This window comes from Typha latifolia, chromosome 14 (genome assembly GCF_019914945.1).
Source record: "Typha latifolia isolate L0001 chromosome 14, TyphaL0001v2, whole genome shotgun sequence".
In the NCBI taxonomy this organism is placed as follows: Eukaryota; Viridiplantae; Streptophyta; class Magnoliopsida; order Poales; family Typhaceae; genus Typha; species Typha latifolia.
This window is the reverse complement of record NC_133099.1, coordinates 8789119-8811406: the sequence shown is the minus strand read 5'-3', so window position 1 is coordinate 8811406 and position 22288 is coordinate 8789119. Positions and strand designations below refer to the sequence as shown.

Below are 22288 nucleotides of genomic sequence, written 5' to 3'. Positions count from 1 at the left end.
TCTACCATTGAGATTCATTCCATTTTACTATTTGAAACTCACTCCTCATATGAATCAATCTATACGATAAAATTAAACCAGGAGACTGGGATTGAAAGATCTATAAGGATCTTTATGATAGATAATTATCACTTCATGAAATAGCAATCATTGTTTTATACTGTTAACCCTGCTCTATTGCAACTTTCAAAAATGTAAGATTATCTGAAGTCCACTTGTATAAATTATTTGAAATAAAAACTATCTATCTAATATTATTCGATATCATAGTTCAAAAAGTTCATCTAAATTTATTGTATTATCTACATGTTTGTTGGGCGGAGAGAAGTGAAAAATTAGCGGTGTTCTAAGAATACTCATACAAGATGAGCCCATTAGTCTAACGACGCGCATGTTAGGAATTGATATTCATTAACATTTCTTTAAAAATCAATCATAATCTCAATTATGAAAGAGTCTTTTAAAATCAACTATATAAGTATATAAACAAGAATAGATATGGGATTGAACATGGAGTTACTCAATGTAGGAGTTGCTTGGAGTGGTGGCCAATTACTGCTTGCGTGTAGCTACCTCATTGATCAATCTGTGATAGCATAGCATAGGATAGCATATTAATTGAGCTTGGATTTAACCACAAGCAGTGCAAGCAACCTGGGAATATTCTAAGCTCTTACGTTGCTTGAACACAATGCCATTGACCTTAGAGAGAAAGGAACACAATGCATTGACCTTAGCTAGAGAGAGAGAGAGAGAGAAAGGAGGAATAGGATGGTCTGATAGACTGATATCCATTCCCACAAGCAACAAAGTTTGTTCACTTATTTAAGGTATATTTTGGGCTTTGATTCTGTACAGCTTAGTCTGTAAGAAGTTCTTGTATTCTCGACGCATAACATAATGTGCTTATGCCATTTGTTTAGGGATTAGGAAGTTCCTGGAACCTAGCTAGGGCATTCAAGATCTCATTTGTGAAAGTAATTAATCAGACGGGATCTAGGGTTTAGATATACTACTTTTTTTCGAGTTTCCGATCAAAATAGCTTCGTCTTGATATTTTATTTACCGAAATAGATCACCTCCAAGCGAGATTTATTTTACTGTAACAATTAGTATTTTATTTTTAGATAAAAATGCTTATAAATTCATCTCATCTGTTGTTACTCTACTGTGAAGCCTAAACTTGATATTAATATCTCTTTCTTTTTTTAAATCTCTACATTAAATTGTTTAAAGGCCTGCCTTCAAGTCAACATTATTCTCATCTGCAAAGTCCAAATTCCTCATTAATATTCCACCAACTTAGTTATAGAAGCTATAGACATACCCCTTAAAATCCTGTCTCTTTTACTTGAATACCCTTGATATACTACTAGCAGTAAAAATTCCATCAAGTTGAACAGTCCAGAGGATAGAAATATCTTTATCTTTTATTTGGATATATATCTTTTAGTTAAGGGTATCTATGTCTTTTTTCCTATTGAATTACTTAGATTTTAACTAGGATATCCATGCCAAAAAAAATCACTTGGGCTTCTCTTCTTTTGTCTTTCATCTAATATTTTTATATTTAATAATTACTATTTTATTCTTGAAAAAGTATTATTTTAATTAACTATCATTTCAATCACTCTCTCTTTCCTCAGTTTCTGCTCATTTAATTATTTGCCAAGCTATTATTTTAACTCTATAATTATTTCAAGTACGGCTAAATACTAGAATAACATATACCGGTATAAGCTCTATTAGGCTAATAAGAAATTAGAATAATTATATTAGTATTGACCTTATTCCGCAAGTGAACGAGGAATGGATTTTTAAGGTATACATAGGTGCAAATATAAAATTTAGAATGGTATATATATAAATAAGGAACTTCAGAGGGGTATACATGTAAAAAAACTCACTCTAGATTTCTCCATTGACCTCCAAGAAAACAGCCAAAATTCCTATTTAGTCCCCTTCCTTGAACTCCTCCTGAATTCATGTAGCATTCATTCCAACTGATGCTTTCTTTTTCGGGATCTTCTACATCCCCTCATGTGTGAATTACTCTGGCAGCCAATTAAAGGCTGCCAAGTTTCTGATGTAACTAAATTCTTACATCCTTCGGCTGTCCGGCGATCACCTTTCCTCATCAGCTCTCCAAGCGTCCTCGTGACTTCAGCGCGCACTCGCTTTATAGTCACCGGTGGTGGATTCACCGCCCCCTTTAGTTTATTCTTTGAGGCAAAGCAAAGGAGCCTATATATATATATATATATATATAGTAGTGGGGAATGGTATGTTTTACTACCTCTCGTCTCAATTTCTTCTCTCATAAAGAAGTTTTAAGATAGAGTGGAATTATCGTATCAAATTTGCGTAGAGATCTAGTTTTTTGATATCTTTGTTACAATATTTCCTATATACTTGCACTGCATGCTACTACTATAACAAGTATCATATGTATGTTGGGCCAATCAAGAGGTAGGTTCATGGAGGAACTCCTTATCATCTCTGGACTCTTTGCAGTGCAATGCATCTATGGGATCTATGTTCTTGCCTTGAATCAAATCCTCTCTCGGGGAGTTAACTCGTTGTTCATCATCGTATTCGGGAGCCTGGCCTCCGCTGTCGTCCTCCTCCCTTTCGCCCTCGTTTTCGAGAAGTAATTCTTCTTCTTCTTCTTCTTCTTTTGATATTTCTTGTTATAATGTTTTGATATCATGATAGTAGTATATGTTTCATTCATGCAGGAAGAAATGGCCTGCAAGGTTGAGTCCCCTTATGATGGCTCAGCTTGTGTTGCTAGCTTTGGGAGGGTAAGACATCTCCTTAATTAAATGGATATTTATCTTTCTTTCTATCTTTTTTTTCTTAAAAGTTAGAACTCATGGTTTGATATTTATGACAAGTATATATATATATATATATATATAGGAATAATTCTTCAGATTTCTATATAATAGGCGTAAAACTATAAATATTGTTTAGCTGTATTTATTTCTAGAACATAGAAAATCATAGTCATCAATAGCAATTTAGCACATAGATTATCGAAAAGCATCACTCATGAAGAAGGGGTTTCTTTACTCAACAAGCATTATATGATATCTATGATTGCTTTCTACTGTGTACTTAGATGTCTTTCTTGTCTTGAAAGCATCAAATAGCTTAATGTGCACTACAAATGTGTCAGCACAAAGGAATAGTGTTGTAATCTTCATGAAGATTCATTGATAAATCCATAGAGGGGAAAAGAAAAAGAAAAAAGGAATTAGATCCAAAGGTTCTACATCAGGTTTTCTATCTGAATCCAAATCTGAAGTTTAGTTCAAGAAAAAGCTTGAATTGGACTTGGCATGATATAGCTCTAGATATGAGAATAATCAAACCAACTATGGAATGACAGAGGAAGTGGAGTCATAGGTTTTAAAAATATAGCCAGGATTGGAAAGTTGGTGCTAGTCTCTTTCACAATAGGCAGATAAATTACTTGAATTATTTTTATCCTACATCATCTCATTTTTGTCAGTCTAACTATATATACAGTTCTTGAATAGTAGAAAAAGTTATCACACCTACTGGTAGCGAAGTTGACAAAGATGGGCAGTGAGAGAGAAAGAGAGGTCCTCTTGGGTGTGCAAGCAAATCTTCTTCAGTGGCATCACACAAAGATTTATTCATGTTTAGTGGGATCATGCTTTTTTGCTTTAGAGGTAGATGATGATGCCCATTGGAAGCAAGATTAGAAAAAAAAAATGGAACAAAAGAGTAAAGAGGAAAAAAGAACTAGCTTTTAAGGCATATGTATAACTAACTAATTGGATCTTTATAGAGGCATATGTATTAAGAAGTGTATGTATTTATAGATGCTGTGTTTAGAGAAGTATTGCTTGGCTGGTTGTATTTTATAAAACCTTTTTGGTTAGATAACGTTTACATAGTTTAGAGAGAATAAAAGAGTTCTGGATAATTTAGTTATGTTTCTAAGATGCACTCCTTTTGAGTGCAAGTCAAAATAAACCATAAAACAAGCATAAATTTGCTTTCAAAAAAATTTCAAGTATTTTTTACCTTAAATTTCTAGGAGAGTTAGAAAGCAGATCTCTGAATTCTATAACAGAGTTGCAGATTTTCTTTTTTCCTTTTTTTGTTTCATTAAAGTAGTAGTTATGTTAGACTATGTAATCAGGATATTTTTCTTCTTTTCTCCAGCAGATTCCAATATTGACAAGCTTAAAATACTTTTGTGTATCAATGAATCATCCTTTGATTCATACTAAATGTCTCTATTGATGCACAGGGCTATGTTTCAAGTTCTTATGTTTCTTGGAATTGAAAGGACTTCTCCTGCTGTTGCCTCTGCTATGCCAAATCTTGCTCCTGGTCTTATCTTTATCGTCGCAGCTTGTGTCAGGTACTTATTGCAGAGTTCATTGTGGTGATCAAGACATAGTCTTGCTCTTCTTCTATCACTAGGAGTTGATTCTATAATCTATACACATATAATTTTTCTTTCAAAACAAAATAGAAGGCCTTGGATGCTAAGTTTTACCAAGGGAAAAGTGTCAATGCTTACATATTGATACTACTTCTATGGAGATTAATTGAACCTGATCATGTTCAACTTTAATGAGAGCATCTATCCTTTCAAAGAAGGGGTTGGTGGTCATTTAAGATTTAAGGATAAGTAGTCTTTTATCATCTTCTTTAACTATGAATGGTTGTTGAAAAAGATTGGCATCCATGCTCTTTAGTTCCTTAGTCAAAAGAAGACAAGACTTTCAATTCCATTTATTTGGTCAGCTTGGACATTCTAGGCTCAAGATCAAGTTCTGTCAGCAACCAACTTCTTTGTGTAAAAGACTTGAAAATTACTGGAAAACTGAGATCAACCTGAAACTATAATGACTTTTATTGTACAAAAGTAAATGATACATACGCAGAAATGACCATTTTTCTAGAGACTAACTGAAGACAGCTACCAAAAGTATCGAATTTGAGAGTAAAAAGTCTGGAATTAGAGCCTCAGTAGTATATGAAATCTAAGCAAATAAATTCAACCAAAATTCCACCTGACTCACTTTGAACGATCAATTCTTCGAGTTTGACTCAACAAGATGACCAACTCTTTTGCCAATTTTTTGGCAATTTTGATGACCAACTTAACTGCTGACTAGCAGAATACTAGAGTTCAATTCTTGTAAAGAAAAGGTTTGGCTGAAAGATTTGTGAAAGTCTCGGCTTAGCTATTATATATGAGCCTCATCCATTACAGAAATGCTTTTAAAGGAACCATCATAATAAAACTGATTTAGGTACTAAAATTATGACTAATATTTGTACGTGTGTCCCTAAGTCTTTCTCACTCATAGTGCACAGATGGAGTAACTGTTATTTATTTGTTCACCCTTGCAGGCTAGAGAAATTTGAGAGGAAATGCAAGTACACTAGAGCCAAGATTCTGGGAACTTTTGTTTGCTTGAGTGGGGCCATAGCCATGAGCTTCTTACAAAGTCCTCCCACATCTCCTAGGATGAACTCCTTTTTGAATGGCAACTTGGATAAGAGCAGCTACAATGAATGGATCCTGGGCTGCTTCTATCTTCTAGCTGGTATAGTTGTTCTCTCCTGCAGCACAGTATTGCAGGTAACAGCAAAACTGAACATTAATCCTCTACATTTTGAATATAATCAGCTATTTTGATTTGTTTCGATATCATAGGCTGCAACATTGGTCAACTTTCCAGCACCATTATCTTTGTGTGTCATAACCTCTATGATGGCTGCGCTTTTTACTGCAATTCTGCAAATTATAGTGAATGGCAAGTTAGATGCTGGATCACATGATATCAGCAATAGACGAATCATGGAAATTGTGATCATTGTAAGACCGCAATTATTTACGCCTGTTCTTTTGGTGATCTATTTGAATTGTTATGCAGTAAAAGTTTGTTTCAAATAATCTCTATTGATCTTTTCTTTTGCTGTTATAATTTGCAGGGAGGAGCAGTGGTAGGGGGATGTGTTGCATTTCAAGCATGGTGTGTTGGTAAGAAGGGACCGGTACTCGTCTCCATCTTCAACCCAATTCAGACCGTCTTCTCAGTCATCATTTCAGCTGTTCTTCTCAAGCAAATGATTGGTCTAGGAAGGTATGCATGATTTTGTAAACTCATACATTGTTTTACTTAGTCCACATTCTCCAATTAAGGTTAGAAATTCCTTTTTGCAGTGGCATTTTTGTGTTATTTAAATAGTGTTTAGGTAGCAGAGAAAGTTTGCAACTTCACTATTGAAAATTATTGATTATCTAAGGTTAGATCAAGTTCAGACTTCATGATTTGCTTTCAGAACTTCTGACTCATGCTATATAACAATCTCAAGCCTCAGATGAGACTTCTGTTTTAGTTGAGAATTATGTACTCAAACATTTTTATGTTAATATGTGCAGAAGTCTATAAAATATAATAGCAATTTTATGAGTATATCCCTAGGAACATCTAGTTGTGCATTATAAGTTCACATTACAGTCCTATAGTTCTAAACTCAAATGTTTTGCTATCATGCAGTTCAGCAGGAATTCTCCTCATGTTTTCCGGTCTTTATATCGTTCTATGGGCGAAGAACAAAGAAGGATTTGATCTGCTTGAAGCCGACAACGCTGACATCGAGAAGCCCCTCTTGCGTTAATCATTGACCTAATTTACTAATGTTATACGGTATAACTTCTTCTAAATCGTAAACTTGTTGTCGAAAAGAAATTTTTCTCTAAATGATTCTTTACTTCTAGTATTTGACGAGATTTCGATGCCTGATTTCATTGTTACAGTGAGTATAGTTCTCTGTTTTATGCCCCTGAGCATTGAAAGATGGAGGAGAGCAAGCAAAACCGAAGATCTCGCGAAAACTATATCTCCTTCGATCTTTTGAAGACAGACTTATATTTTGAGAAAGAGTTTAAGAATGTTGTTTATATCTATATATATATCATAAAAATTCTGAAAAGCATGTAGAATTCACTGATAGGAGTTCTTTGATCCACAAGTTACACCACTTATCTCAATGAGAATGTAAAGAGTTCTATGAAAGAAGCTTTAAAACAAGGTGAGCACTTCATCTTTTTAACTCTTCTCTTCCTATATCTGATATCTTATCCTGAACACATGAAGTGGTAATTGACTGTGGCTTCTTCAAGTTTCAGCATCATAACAACTTTTAAAAATATACCCTGATGAAACTTTCATTTTCTCCAAGAAATTTTATCAAAAAACATCCTACAATTTAACTTGATTATTATCATTCAACTTCTATATTTGCTCGTGTTCGGCTCGAAATTAAATTTATCGAACTCATACATGAGCCAAGCTGAAAAAAAAGCTAAGTTTAGCTTGTTCAAGACACAATTCAATTAGAGTTCAACTAGCTTTATTCATTTAACAAGTAATCAAATGAGTTAGATGCTATAGAACTCAAAGTCATAACATTATCATATCACACAGAAATATAAAATAAGAGCAAAATTGAGAACCAATAGCAATCTAATAGTTAGATTACTTATGAATTACTTATCAAATTTTAACCATTAAATTATATATATATATATATATATATATATATATATATATATATATATATATATAATCAAGTTATATCGAGTCGAGCATGAATGAGGTAAGCCTCGCTCATGTTCAACTTGTTTATATTCTAAGCTCAAATTTTAACTCATATTCGACTTATTTATAAGATGAGCAAATTGAATTTTAACAAAATTTCAAACCGAACATGAATTGTTCATGAGCAATGAGCTAGATTGACGGCCCTATACGGCAAATATCTATATCAATTTTAAAAAAAACATAAAACCCAGGGGACCTAAATTGACTTTTGGTTTCAGAAAAATATCTTATCAATTCAAATAGAATATTAAGTTCGATCTTATCTATCCATTACCTTCAATTGATTAAAGGTTTATTATGACTGCAGGTGATTTAAAATTTAAAGAGAGTAGCAAAGTATTTGCTTATAAATAAATATCCAAATAGAGCTGCCATAAATATTTGGTATTTTAATAGTTTAGAGATCTATATAATTATAATTTTTTCTTATATATATATATATATATATATATATATATGAATGTGTATAAAAAATAGTGATAGGTATACTCATATTATATATATAATAAGAATTTTTAAATATCAAATATATATGATGGTAAATTGTAAAATATCCCATTGGCATTCATCTACGTCTTTATCCGAAATGATTCGATTATTAACAGAAGGGATCTAATATGAAATATATAATAAATCATGGGTCTGGATGTAAATAGTTTTTAATGGAACTAATGATAGATCACATAATTAGATTGCAATTAGATTAATCCCATTTGGATCCAAAAAATTTTAGAATTAAAGATACAGACTCAATATTAATACTTAATCCTGTCCGAGCGTGCACACACTTATTTGAGAGGTGGTAATTTGCAAATATTTTATCTTGAGGTTGTTTTCTGTAATAAAATATTAACGGCCGGTAGTAATTTGAAATAAAAAGGTCATCTTTTTTGGTTAAAAAAATAAAATTCATTAAGATGGGTTAACTTCTAAGGTTACAAAATGCCTTTTTTTCATTATTCATCGGTCCACAAATAGCAAACCCTTTCTAGATATAAAAACACTTAGGTCTTACTAAGCTTTTAACTAATATAGTAAGCTGTCTGATTTTATATTTCAAGTCATGTGTGTCACTGAACAATTGCTCTAAACCAAACTTTGTCGAGACCTGCCCCAAGCTGTTGCGTTGCTGAGTTACTCCTTTAAGCCAACCACATTGCCGAGCTATCAACTGAGTCGAGCTATTTAGCCAAACCACCAAAATTAGAGTCGAACACATAACTTCCTTGATCATCTTTTTTGGTTAAAAAAATAAAATTCATTAAGATGGGTTAACTTCCAAGGTTACAAAATGCCATTTTTTTTTCATTATTCATCGGTCCACAAATGGCCAATCCTTTCTAGATATAAAGACACTTAGGTCTCACCAAGCTTTTAACTAATATAGTAAGCCGTCTAATTTAGGCTTCAAGCCATGTGTGTCGCTGAACAATTATTTTAAACCAAACATTGTCGAGACCTGCTCTAAGCTATTGCATTGCTGAGTTGCTCCTTTAAGCCAGCCACATTGCTGAATTATCAACTGAGTCGAGCTGTTGAGCCAAACCACTAAAGTTGGAGTCGAACTCATAACTTCTTTAAGCATAGGGAAGGTACCAACCACTAGAGTTGGTTGGTACAAAGAGGCACAAAATTGTAAAAATAAAGAGGAAAATGATCTAGTCCAAGTACACCAAAAGTCTTAGGTTCTATCCAAATTAGCTAACCAATCAGACACCCGATTTGCTTCACGAAAAATATAAGAAATTTTAATTTGGAGGTAATTTTGTAGCATAATAGAGATGTCATCAGTAATGGACTTGATGGTTTAGGGATGAGGGGTTAGTCCAGTCAATATGTCGACCAAAAGGAGAGAATTTGTCTCGATCCTGATTCTACCAGCAATAATTTGAGTAATAACACGAAGAGCATCTAGCATTGTCGAGGCTTCAACAGCAAGAGGAGAGATGTATTTACCATATTAATTTCTTGCAAGAATTGGCCCACCATTAGCTTGTTGGGCAACAAAACCAGTTCCACCTAGGTCTAGTGGTCTTATGTAGGAATCGTCTGAATTGATAAAAGAGTCATCTTCGTTACCTCTAAAACAAGGTGATGTAAAGAGTTAATATGAAAGAAGCAAGTTAAGCACTTGATCTTTTACTCTTCTCTTATTGCATTTGATACCTTATCCTAAATACATGAAGTGTTAATTTGCTGCGGCTTTTTTTTTTCTTTAGTAAACAAGGCAACTTTATTATTAACTCAAAACTGAGCTATCATTTGGTTTGAGTTCACTAGGTGTCTTTGAACTTAGTCGGATCCTACCAAAGATTTTTTTTTCTTTTTTATCTAACCAAATTAACTCCCCAATAACTAAAAGTAAAATAAAATAAAATAAATACAATATAAATTCAAATTGATTCCAATTTTATCCTTGGTACTATTTAAATATATCAATTTTGAATGTTCTTTCTCTCTCTTGCAAAATATTTTTTTTATTATAAAAGAGATTATACTTCACCAAATATGTAAAAAAATATGCAAAAAACTTATACGGATTAGATTTTTTTTAAAATTATTAAATAACTTTTTTACAGATAAATTAAAAAAATAATTATTGATATAAATTAATAGCTCATTGGCTTATAGTGTTTAGAAAAGATTTATTATGTCCCTTCTAGGCTTAAAGCCTGTTAGCTGGGTTATAAGCCCGCAAGCCTATTAGCTAACCCCACAAAGTGTGATGCTGAAAGTAAAAGGATATTTTCTCCTTCATATGTTTTTCTCCAAAGCCAATATTTTTTTATTATTTTACATTACATCATAAATAATAAATACACTCTTAATCTAATTTTGAAATTAAATACCACATTATTTTAACCTAATTCAAGATGCCTAAATTAGGACTCGGAAATAGAATCAGCTAATCAAGTTCGGAGCTTAAAGTTCACCTCGAAACATTGTAAGATTAATTAACTATTCAATCAGTGATTAATTCATTTTTGTCGTTTAATTCAAATACTCCAAGTTCTTTTTCAGATTAAATTGATTTTTGGTTGCAGAAAAATATCTTATTAATTCGAACATAATATTAAGTTCGATCTTTATCTATCCATTACCTTCAAATATTTAAAGATTAGAGGTTTATCATAACTGCAGGTTATTTAAAAATTTAAAGAGAGTAGCGAAGTATTTGCTTACAAATAAATATCCAAATAGAGGTCCCATAAAGATTTAATATTTTAATTTATAAATAATTTTACTTAGACTTATGAACTATTATGATTTTTTTATATATTTTTAAAATTATTTTATCATACGCATCCCCATAATTAAAAAGTATATGTTGATAAATAATATATGTAAAAAATTAGCAATGATTTAGATAATATTTTTATAAGACTATTTAATATCAAATTAATAATTTAGTCTTTATCCGAAATGATCTAATTATTAACGGAAGGGATAATTATACTTATATTGTTACGAACCAAATGTAAGAAAATTATAAAAATTTAGGTGGAGGTAGCCTCGTGAGTTAGGGTTCTAATGGCCTCAGTTTCATCTAAATCGGATGTCGGGATGAAAAATTAACATTAAAATAGTGGAGCAAGGTAGAAGGAGGGCAGAATAGTAATTATCTGACGTTGCGGCGGTCGTCAGAGGGTAGTGGACGGCCGTAGGGTAGGGTGGCTGTTGAAGAAGGAAGGTGGCTAGGGTTTGGAAGCGTTGGACTATGATCTACTCCTACAAAGATAAAGCAATCTAACGGCTACGATAGAAGATAATGACGAAAATAATAACTTGGCTAAACTCCGATTCATTTCACTCAATTTTATTATTATTATCAACACATGTCCACTTCTATTTATATAAAAAATCGAATCTACATGGAAATTATCCGATTTATTTATTAATAAATAATATATTAAAAAAATAGTAATAAATTAGACAATATAATAAGACTATTTAACATCAAATTAATATGATGGTACATTGTATAAATATCCTATTAAATTCATCTAGTCTTTAGAATGATTCAATTATTAATAGAAAAGGTAATTATAGTAAATTATGTAGTATATTTATATGTGTTGTGAAAAATTAATGAGGGGACCTAATATGAAATATACAATAGATCATGGGTCTAGATGTCAATTAAATTAGATTATCCTATTTGGATCCAAATTTTTTTAAAAATTAAATAGATCGCGACTCAAATGCTATTATCTAATCTAATCCAAGCACGCACACGCAAACGCAAACGCAAACGCACACCCCTTTATTTGAGAGGTGGTAATTTGCAAATATTTTATCTTGAGGTTGCTTTCCGTAATAAAATATTAAAGCAGGTAGTAATTTGAAATAAAAAGGAAAACCGGAGAAACACACGAAATTTCTTGCGACTTAGGATGAATTGTGAGTTGTTGTCGGTGTTTTGAGAGCAAGGGTTTCCGCTTCCTCTCGTCTCGACTTCCTTCTACGATCGATCGATACCTCCTCCGATCCCCCCTTCCAATCCGACGCGTTCCCTCGGTAAGTCTCGGATTCGGTCGAGTAGATCTTTTCTCCGCTCGAATCACTGCGAAATTTGCACCGTTTTTTTTTTTTTGGTCTTTTTTGCTGCCGCTTTTGGCTAGAATTATACCTGACGTTCGAAACCTTAGATCTCGCTTGTATTAGGGTTTCCCAATCCTTCAAGAACATAATTTTTTTTTTCTTGGATTCGAGTGGGATCTCCTATGGCTTGATGGGATCTAGGTGGAATCGCAGGAGATTTGCACGAGTTGGCGCCGATTTTGATGGGCAGATCTAATTTTCTCTAAATTTGGGGGAAGTTTTATCGGTTGGAGAGGAACTGAACTTTGATTTCGGGACAATGGCGTCTCCTCTTCCATTCCATATTGAGGACCAGACCGACGAGGATTTCTTTGACAAGCTTGTGGATGATGAGTTGGGCATAGAGGGATCTAGTTCTGTATCGAAGGAAATAGTGGAGGATCTCTCCAATCTTAGCCTTGGTGATGTTTCCACCTCTTTGGAGGATTCCAGGGATGCTGAGTTTGCCTCAGAACTTGAATCCAAGCAGGAAACAAGCAGCTTGATTACCTCGGAGACTCCGCTAAATGATGCTTTGGCCGCAGAGGATTCTCTCCTATCAGCAGCAGCTTCTGATACCACAACAATTCAATCGGTTGGTTCCACAGAAAATGCTATGGATGTTGGATCTCCAGGTTCGTCAATGGTAAAGGGCAGCGGATCAAAGGGGACCAGTGTCAAGGAGGTCCAGTGGACTGCTTTCAGTGACAACTCTCAGCAATCCAACCATGGCGGGTTTGGTTCCTATTCAGATTTCTTGACGGCTGATAGATCGGCTGAATTTGTGATGAATGATACCAATCCCAATTTGGATTATGAGGAAAACAATAATCAGATTACAGACATGGGGTCCTCTGATCAACAAGACACCCAATTTTACGGCTTTGCAACTGAACAAGTTCCTGATGCAAATGATGCCCACTACTGGGAGAATCTGTACCCAGGTTGGAAGTACAACGCAAGCACTGGTCAGTGGTATCAATTGGACAGTCCTGATGCTACTGGGAATGCTCAATGGGACAACAGCAGAAATGTTGCAAATTTAAATTTTCAGAAGAACTATGAAGAAAAGGTTCATCCTGCTGTGGACGAATCCTTTGCTATGAAAGCAGATGTTTCTTATCTGCAACAGACAGCTCAGTCTGTGTTGAAGACCATAACAGAGGAGAGTACCATTAGTAGTGTTTCTAACTGGAATCAAGATAGCACAGAGTATCCACCTAACATGGTATTTGATTCTCAATACCCAGGATGGTACTACGATACAAACAGCCAGCAGTGGTATACTCTTGAGTCTTACATGCAGTCAATACAGATGGCGTCAAGTACAGTTGAAGACCAGGCTAGTCAAGTTATGACTGCTTCAGCTGGAGTCTCGCAACAGAACAGTATCTATAATGAAGGAAGCCAAGATCAAACATATACTATTCAAGGTCATGGAGGCCAAGAATTTGCAGAAAGGTGGAATGCTTTAACTGGTAACTATGGTCAGCAGAACATTTGGCAGCCGGAACAAGTAGATAATAATAGAAATATTGGAAGTTCTTTGGAAAATCAGCAGACAGGGAACTTATACAGTTCCATGGGGCATTCAGGGAGTCACACAGAACAACAGATAGGTTACAAGGCCTTTGAACCTGTTACAAGTCAAAATTATGGCATTGCTAATGGTGTCATGAGGTCTCAAGGGTTTGTTCCTGCTGAAAGTGTGTATCAATACAATCAGCCTAATGTGGGGAAGAGTCCACAAATACATTCTTCAAACAACTACTATGAAAATCAGAACTCTATGAATTCACAGAATCTGTTTCAGAGTTCAAATCCCTCTTTTTCTCAGTTCTCTTATGCTTCTCATGAAGGGAGGTCATCAGATGGACGTCCTGCACATGCTTTAGTTACTTTTGGATTTGGTGGTAAGGTCATTGTCATGAAAGATGCAACCTCTACCGCCAGTCAGTTTGAATTTGGTAACCAAGTAAGCTCTAAATTCATTCACCGTCATTTTGAATAAAAATGAAATTCTGAAGGTTTCCTTTCTAATTTCAATTTTCTTTTAGCGATTAGCATTTTGAAAACTGATTATTTTTCCCGGTATGTACATTTGAAGGGCATGTCTGGTGGTACAATCTCAATTCTTAGCTTGTCAGACATTATGATGGATAAAGCTGATGGGTCTAGCATTGTTAGTGGTTGTGCTGTCAGTTACTTCCATGCATTATGTCAACAACCATTCCCTGGCCCACTTGTTGGTGGCAATGCTGCAACGAAGGATGTAAACAAATGGGTTGATGAGAGGATCATGAACTGTGAATCGCCCAGTACAGACTTTCATAAAGGAGAACTTCTGAGGCTTCTTCTTTCATTGCTCAAAATATCATGTCAGCATTATGGAAAACTCAGATCTCCTTTTGGGTCTGATTTATTGCAAGAGGTATTGTTCTCTCTCTATTTTTTAGAATTGCAAGAGCTCTTATTTATTTGTATTCTTACGTATTTATGCTCTAATCCTTATAGATATCCTAGTATATATACAAGGATTCATCAAATATTAAAAAGGAAATCTTTAAAAATGTAAAACTCTATTCATCATTCTCTCCTGTTGTGCGAATCTTGTCTCAAATTTCCACCTTGTATGATGATATGATCACCTGTAATTTGATGGTGATGGCTAGTAGAACCTTTTCTTGCAATTAAACCAACTAATGAGGACTTCCATGCCTCTTGATTATGCATTATAAAGCTTTCAATCAGATGTTGGAATTGTATATTTCTAGGAACATCAAAGTCTCAATCATAAGAAAGCTAGATTATGATTCTTTGTCTAAAATGATCTTCATTTGGTTGCTCCATTTTCAGATTTTACTATTCAAGTTCCTTATAGTTTGATTCCATGAATCAGACCTTTCTCTGAGTTGGGTTGCGGGGATTGGATTTTAAGTATGATACCGAATGAATATAACCTCAAATTGTAAGATTATTTCTAGGGAAAGTTGAGTTAACAGGTTAGGGGGTGGCATGACATTGCTAAGACCCCTTCCCCACTTGCAAGTATACTTTCCCTATTAATATCCTAAGATGAATGCACAGAAAAAAGAGGGCAACTATTTATCCTATGATGGAAACTGCATTACATCCTGAGACTGCAAAATCCTCCGGAGCTTTTGAAGTCAAATTGAGTAATCAGAAGAAAACCAATAATAACTTGCATCTCTAATTAATTGATGCAAATCTAGTATGAATGCAATGTTTTGGAGAACAATCGACCCAACAAGTAACTAAAGTAAAATATAGTAAGTAATAACTGATAAGAAGTTAATTGATTAAAATGATCACTACTAGATGGAAGGAGAGAAAACCACTCAGATAAGGCAGTAGCTTCCTCAACTCTCAAATAGGTACATTGATAGTAGAAAGGCCTAAAATATGGTGTAAGGAAAGCCTTTAGAGTTTAGGTTTACCAATAAATGGAATAGTAGTGCTTTAGTTTGAAACCAAGTCCTCCTCTTCACGTCCGAGCACCCAAAGATTCTCTTTCACAACTGGAATCTTTTGGACAGCAGCAATAACCAACGAAAAAGTAGAGGTTGAAGAAGAAGAGAGGTTTAGAGAGAAAGTGGAAGAGATTAGAGAAGAATCTTAAGACAAAGTAGGAGAAAGGGAGAGAAAGAAAGAGAGAGAGAAGAAGACTATAGGGGAGAAAAGTGAGAGATCTCAAATAAATCTTATTCCAACTTGTCCTTGTTTCTCATGCAATAACCCTTAAATAGGTTAACAACCTTAATTCTAGCTAATTCTAATAGAAACTTATTTCCTAATAGGACTCTAATTGATCTTCTTACCTAAATTGATTGATCAAATTTAGGTAATAAATCAATGTGGATATCCCCCACATATAAGCTTACCATAACTATCAATTGAGATTCTAATAGGAATTCATTTTCTAATAGGATCCTAATTAATTAAACCTTATTTAAATTGACTAACCCAATTTAGGTAATAACTCAATACGGACATCCCCGCATATAGGCTACCATATTTGTCAATTGACTAATTCAATTGATTATTTGAATTAAAAATCAACAATTAGACCAAAATTGGACTCGAGTAATTCTATTTTGGTCAAATTGAAGATGATGCCCACATCATTAATGAACTAAAACCAATACACATTAAAATAAGTAGAAGATAACTGTTTTAACAAAGAAACCTCTAGAGATCAGTCTTTAGGAGTGAAAGAGGCTCCTACATGACATGAGTCAAAGAAGCAACCTAGGTTTACAGATACGATTTTCAGTAAAACGGACTGTTGTTGTCAGTAGTAGACAGTTTTAAAGAGATTGTGAATGCTAAAATCTCCTTTGTCCATGAACGATTTGGAATCCATTCGCTAACTGTTATCAGTGGCTTCAGCTGCAGGTTTTGATAGTTTTTGTCACTGGTTTTGGTGGTTCCACTACTATTGGATAAAATTACCAAACCTTAAATCTTGAATTTTCAGTTTATTTCATGGAGAAAAGCTAAACTTCATCTTTCAATTCTACATATAATAGATATGAATAAATGGAGAATATTGATAGATGGTTGAAATTTGGCCCAATAACAGTAAATATCGCATGAGAAAAGAATCCTTACAACCCAAGATGTGTATAATTTGTTGACCTATGATATTTTGCCCTTTGCATTGCTATAGTGAGATCTTTGCTATCAGTGTTTAACTCGCCAAACACCATTAGTGGAAACCACCTGCAGTTTTTGGTGATATAGTTCTTATGTTAAACAATTATGTAGAAGTAGGAATATATTTGAAGGTACAAAAGTATCTTGAAGCTTCTTGAAGAAGTTTGACTTTTGTATGGTATTTTCTTTTAGAAGTCAAGGAAAACTGAGAAGGGCAGACGAGGGTATTTTAGGTAGTTTAGTAGTCAATCTTTTTATCCTCACAAAATTTTCCTGTTTTGATACAGTTCGGTTAGAGGTTTGGTTTAAATCAAATCAAGAGGTTCATATGAAAGTTGTAGGAAAGATAGAGTGGCTAGGTGACAAAAACCACAAAGATGGTGTGCTAATCACAATGTTATAAATTTTAGGGTGTTATTTGAAAATTATCCTTCCTTTTAAGATGCAGGTTTGGATTTTATTTCAGCATATTGCTCGAAGACATGCTTTATGTGACATTTCTAAGGAATGGATTGAGATACAATTGTAAGATGCTGTATTGAATAAATATGTTACATTTAACTGTCATCTTTCTGGATTTTTCAAGGCATTTTAATAAACCTTTTTCTTAGTCATCAAGTTCTGAAGTATCTTTCAAGTATGAATTTTCCCTTATTCTTGCTTCTTTATCTGGTATTTTGGTACCATTTCAACCTTGATTTATCTTCCCCATTAATAGGAAACTGACGGTCCAGAGATGGCAGTAACTAAGCTCTTTGCATCTGCTAAGAAAAGCAGTGCTAGTCTGAGAGAGTATGATTCTTTCACTCATTGTATGCAAAATCTTCCTTCCGAAGGACAAATCCGGGTAAGTCTTGTTCTATTTATAGTTCAGCTGAAATATTTCATTAGTCTTTGAGTTGGTAGTTTAAATATGCAAAACATGTCTAGGCAACTGCGGCTGAGGTGCAAAACCTTCTAGTCTCGGGTAGAAGGAAGGAGGCTCTCCAATATGCACAGGAAGGTCAGCTGTGGGGACCTGCCCTTATTCTTGCAGCACAGCTCGGTGACAAGGTTCATCCACTTTTATGACTTACCTGCATTGTGGGCATGCTTTTATGATAATGCACACCACTTTCTTATTTCTCGTCAAACCAGTGCTTAATGCACATTATCATATATGGACAGAATTGCTTTTTATTTATTTATTCAATTTTTGAAGCTATAATTTTGTCTCTGGTTAACTTCGATGCAGTTTTATGTTGAGACTGTGAAGAAAATGGCTCATCACCAATTCATATCTGGATCACCTTTAAGAACACTATGCCTTCTTATTGCTGGGCAACCTGCAGATGTATTTTCTGACAGCTCCACCAACAGCTTATATGGTGCTGCAAATGCATCACAACGACCCACTGAGGTGATTGATCTACCAAAGTTTTTTTTTTTCTAGACAAAGAGTTAATGATCTATCTTGCATTAGTTTGTTCTTTTCACTTCCTTGATAAATCTATTACTAATTTCTTAGGTTCTGGTTTATCTGGAATCAGTTTATAAAGCTTTTCAATATCTTGTGCGGTGAACTATTTTGATATTTTTGTGGCAAGTAGGTAAAAGCTAATGGCATGTTAGATGACTGGGAAGAGAATTTAGCTATCATAACTGCAAATAGAACGAAGGATGATGAATTAGTAATGATACATCTTGGAGATTGCCTTTGGCGAGAGAGAGGGGAGGTTTGTTTGTTTGTTGCCCTTTTACTTATTATCTTATACTGAAGAAGCTAATTTAATGGTCCTTATTCAATTTGATACAGGTAACTGCTGCACACACCTGCTACTTGGTTGCTGAAGCAAATTTTGAATCATACTCTGATAGTGCAAGACTCTGTCTCATTGGTGCAGATCACTGGAAATATCCTCGAACATATGCCAGCCCTGAAGCTATTCAGGTCCTATCCCCTTTTCTTTCATTTGTTGTCTTTATTCTCAACATAAAATTGTTTCTTGTCCACTTTGTTGTTGCAGTTGCACTAGTGTTGAAAATAAGCTTTCTTTTTTTGTTTGTATCCATGTAAAGTTGTAAACTGGAAACTGTAAGCAAGATTTTAAAAGATTAATGATTGGTAGACGCCCTCAAATAAGTTGACATGACTCAAAATTACACAAATCCAGACAAGGATTTGCCTGGGATTCTTTCCTTTTCTTATGCAGATCAGAGACATACCTATTCGAGGGTGCAATATTATGAAAAACAGGAACCGAGCTGTTACTCTGATTCTAAAGGAAATTGCATGAGAATGATAATTTAGCTATCTGTTTTACTTTATGCTGATGCCCCATACAAAAAAGGAATATCTAAGTTGAAGAAGCTAATTTTCTATAACAGGCATTATTTTTTAATTTATGTCATATATAATATGCATCATCTACTTGGCTTGTTTCTTTGAGGCATATGAAGAGGCCAATAGAGGATGGTTGCTCTGACAAAAGTAAGGGATGTTATCATACTCGCCTTTTTATATTGTTCCAAAAGGGATATGGTTCTCTTGATCAAGTTTGCCTCTTGAGTTCTCCTGATTTCATAAGCTTGAACTATAGTTTTATCCAGAGTGGCTTTCCATGCTTTTTAATGGTCTTCTATCTTGCCCACGGTTGATATGAATGGAATCTATCACCAACTGTAGTGGATTGATGACTTTGAGAACTCATTGTGAAACATTTTTGAACTTAATTGATATAAGTTCTGTACAATGAGGTTTAAAGATAGCTGTATGAAGGGATAAGGGTAATGCCTAAATTCACTGCATCCTCAGGAATCTCTTAACTATAATTTATCTCTTATTGAAGCTGTGATATGGTTCTATTTTTCATTGTGTAATGATGCATAGTTTTCTTCCTATAATTTTTTAATTCTTTTTGTGTTATGTTCAATCATGAACTGACTCTTCATTTGAAACATCGCTACAGAGGACAGAGTTGTATGAATATTCAAAGGTGCTAGGTAATTCTCAGTATATATTGCTTCCATTACAGCCATACAAGCTAATTTATGCTCACATGCTGGCTGAAGTGGGGAAGGTTCCAGATTCACTTAGGTCGGTTTAGATATTTTTATTTTCCTTCTTCTTATTGTATCCTTTTAACTCATGGTAACTTATTTGGTATAGGTACTGCCAAGCATCTTTAAAGTTGTTGAAATCCTCTGGTCGTGCTCCTGAAGTAGAAACTTGGAAATCATTGTTTTCATCCCTGGAGGAGCGGTTGCGTACCCACCAGCAGGCATGTTTCTTCTTTTTTCGTCCTTTCTGTAGTTAGTCTTATCTCAGATTTTCTTTGCTGTTAATTCTCCAGGGTGGATACGGTACAAATCTTGCCCCATCTAAATTTGTAGGAAAGTTATTCACCTCAATTGATAGATCTATCCACCGCATGATTGGTGTGCCACCGGCACCTCTGCCCCCATTACCACAGGGAAGTTTAAATAGCAATGGTAACAATTTTGTTGCCCCAAAAGTTGTGAATAGCCAATCGACTATGGCCATGTCAACTTTAATTCCGTCAGCTTCAGTGGAGTCTATAAGTGAGTGGACAGGCGATAGCAGCAAGAAGATCATGCATAATAGAAGTGTTTCAGAGCCAGATTTTGGGAGAAGCCCAAAACAGGTGCTTCTTTCTGTTCAGTTGAATACAGTCCAATGTTATTCTTTATGTCTCCCAAGTCCATTTTAAGAAAAGCAAAAGAAACTTCTTGCTCTTTGCTGACTTTACGTCCATTTCCTCAGGATGCAGGCTCAGATGGTGCACAAACCAAAGCAGCATCAGGAGGTTCACGGTTTGGACGGTTAGGGTCTCAGTTTCTTCAAAAGACCATGGGCTGGGTGTCAAGATCCCATCGTCAGGTACTTCTCTTGCAGTATTGGCTTGTCTAGTGCTTCTACGAATATATTTTTTCCCTCCTGTCTAGTTAAATAGTACACCTGCTTATTCATGGCTGAAGGCAAAGTTGGGTGAACAAAACAAGTTTTACTATGATGAGAAACTAAAGAGATGGGTGGAGGAAGGTGCTGAGATTCCAGCAGCAGAACCTGCCCTACCACCGCCTCCGACAACATCATTCCAGAATGGTACTCTAGAGCACAACATAAACAGTGCCTTTGTCAATGAAAGCCTTACCTCTAATGGAGTACCAGAAGCAAAACCACCAAATCATTCAGAGCATAGTTCAGGGATCCCGCCAATTCCACCCAGCCAGAATCAATTCTCAGCTCGCGGAAGAATGGGAGTCCGATCAAGGTGATCACCAGCTTGCCCTTCCTGAATCCTGATTTTTAGTTTATAGTAGCTCAAAGGGTTAACTTGTTATATTGCCAGACTGGATTGATCACATAGCAATGATTTCTTTCTTCTCAGATATGTTGATACATTTAATAAAGGAGGTGGATCTTCGCCAAGCTTATTCCAGTCTCCTGCTGCTGCTCCATCTGTGAAGCTGGCAGCAGGAGCTAAGTTCTTTGTTCCCACTGCACCTTCTGGTGGTGAGGAGCTGAAGTCTGATCAATCAGGTGAAAGCCATCATGAGATCACTGCAGAAAATCCTTCTATATCAGTGCAAAAAGAAACACCATCTACCTCACCATCCATGTCACCTTCGTCTTCCATCGAATGCTTCCCGAACATGGGCAACACTACTCCTTACGGAAGCAAGACACCAGGGCCGGCATTACCAAGTGGAAATGCTCCACTATCACGAACACGAGCTGCATCCTGGAGCGGAACGAAACCCGTGGGTGATGGACAAGCAGTCCTATCGCCATTTATGCCTAATTACCCCTCTCGGACACGATCAAGCAGTAGCTCATCTCTGCAGGTCCTTGGTGGCTCGACAGGGGATGACCTTCATGAGGTAGAGCTCTGAAAGTTGGTTTCGTCTTATGTTACAATTGCATCCGGGATCGAACCATCCTCTCAAAAGAAATCTAGTGGGTAAAACAGGAGTTGGGTACGTCAGCACTGTTTGAAGAAATTTTGTTTGATAAAATGCACTAATTCAAGGTGATTCCTGTGTCACAGTCCAGGAGGCTTAAGTTCCAATCTCAAAGCTGGTATCCATTTACATGAAAAATCATGTGGATGCCGTTGTACAGATAATTTGTTGATTTATTGAAGGCAAATGTCCCATATTGATTTTTAAAAAGGGTATACAGGAACTCTGGAATTTACCATATCCATCATTAATTGGCACTTAGCTTCTCTGAATTATTTTCATATTTTGCCTACTGCGATTACTCCTATAATAGTGCTTGCTTGTATGGTAATTATATTAAAGCAGTAACAGAGTGGCAGTGCTTACTGGTTCCCGTATTTTTTTTTCACTTCTTTCTTGAA

General features: G+C 35.1%; 2 protein-coding genes across 3 annotated transcripts; both read left to right on the top strand.

The window, feature by feature from the left end:
- The first annotated feature begins 2273 nt into the window (after positions 1 to 2273).
- Positions 2274 to 7113, top strand: LOC140800616 (WAT1-related protein At5g47470-like). Its single transcript, XM_073155376.1, has 8 exons — positions 2274 to 2650; positions 2739 to 2804; positions 4289 to 4402; positions 5404 to 5635; positions 5711 to 5872; positions 5989 to 6140; positions 6558 to 6707; positions 6818 to 7113. Exons 1-7 carry the CDS (start codon positions 2451 to 2453, stop codon positions 6676 to 6678), a joined length of 1047 nt encoding a protein of 348 aa, XP_073011477.1. The 5' UTR covers positions 2274 to 2450; the 3' UTR covers positions 6679 to 6707; positions 6818 to 7113.
- A 4939-nt stretch (positions 7114 to 12052) lies between these two features.
- Positions 12053 to 22097, top strand: LOC140800916 (protein transport protein SEC16A homolog). 2 transcript variants are annotated; one of them, XM_073155849.1, is made up of 14 exons: positions 12053 to 12182; positions 12314 to 14220; positions 14353 to 14676; positions 17641 to 17769; positions 17853 to 17975; positions 18157 to 18321; positions 18512 to 18637; positions 18718 to 18852; positions 19871 to 19998; positions 20071 to 20182; positions 20255 to 20566; positions 20686 to 20802; positions 20901 to 21196; positions 21314 to 22097. In XM_073155849.1, exons 2-14 carry the CDS (start codon positions 12526 to 12528, stop codon positions 21816 to 21818), a joined length of 4167 nt encoding a protein of 1388 aa, XP_073011950.1. In that variant the 5' UTR covers positions 12053 to 12182; positions 12314 to 12525; the 3' UTR covers positions 21819 to 22097. The 2 variants fall into 2 exon arrangements, with proteins under 2 accessions (XP_073011950.1, XP_073011949.1); XM_073155848.1 differs by having other exon boundaries at positions 12056 to 12182; positions 12420 to 14220.
- Positions 22098 to 22288: the final 191 nt, after the last annotated feature.

Excerpts from the sequence above, each read along its gene's own strand:
- LOC140800616 (XM_073155376.1), top strand. The coding sequence starts at position 2,451 with ATGTTGGGCCAATCAAGAGGTAGGTTCATGGAGGAACTCCTTATCATC. Across the intron at positions 5,636-5,710 it reads CCTGCAGCACAGTATTGCAG|GCTGCAACATTGGTCAACTT; the intron begins GTAACAGCAAAA and ends TCGATATCATAG. Across the intron at positions 5,873-5,988 it reads TCATGGAAATTGTGATCATT|GGAGGAGCAGTGGTAGGGGG; the intron begins GTAAGACCGCAA and ends TATAATTTGCAG.
- LOC140800916 (XM_073155849.1), top strand. The coding sequence starts at position 12,526 with ATGGCGTCTCCTCTTCCATTCCATATTGAGGACCAGACCGACGAGGAT. Across the intron at positions 19,999-20,070 it reads AAGGTTCCAGATTCACTTAG|GTACTGCCAAGCATCTTTAA; the intron begins GTCGGTTTAGAT and ends TATTTGGTATAG. Across the intron at positions 20,567-20,685 it reads TTGGGAGAAGCCCAAAACAG|GATGCAGGCTCAGATGGTGC; the intron begins GTGCTTCTTTCT and ends CCATTTCCTCAG.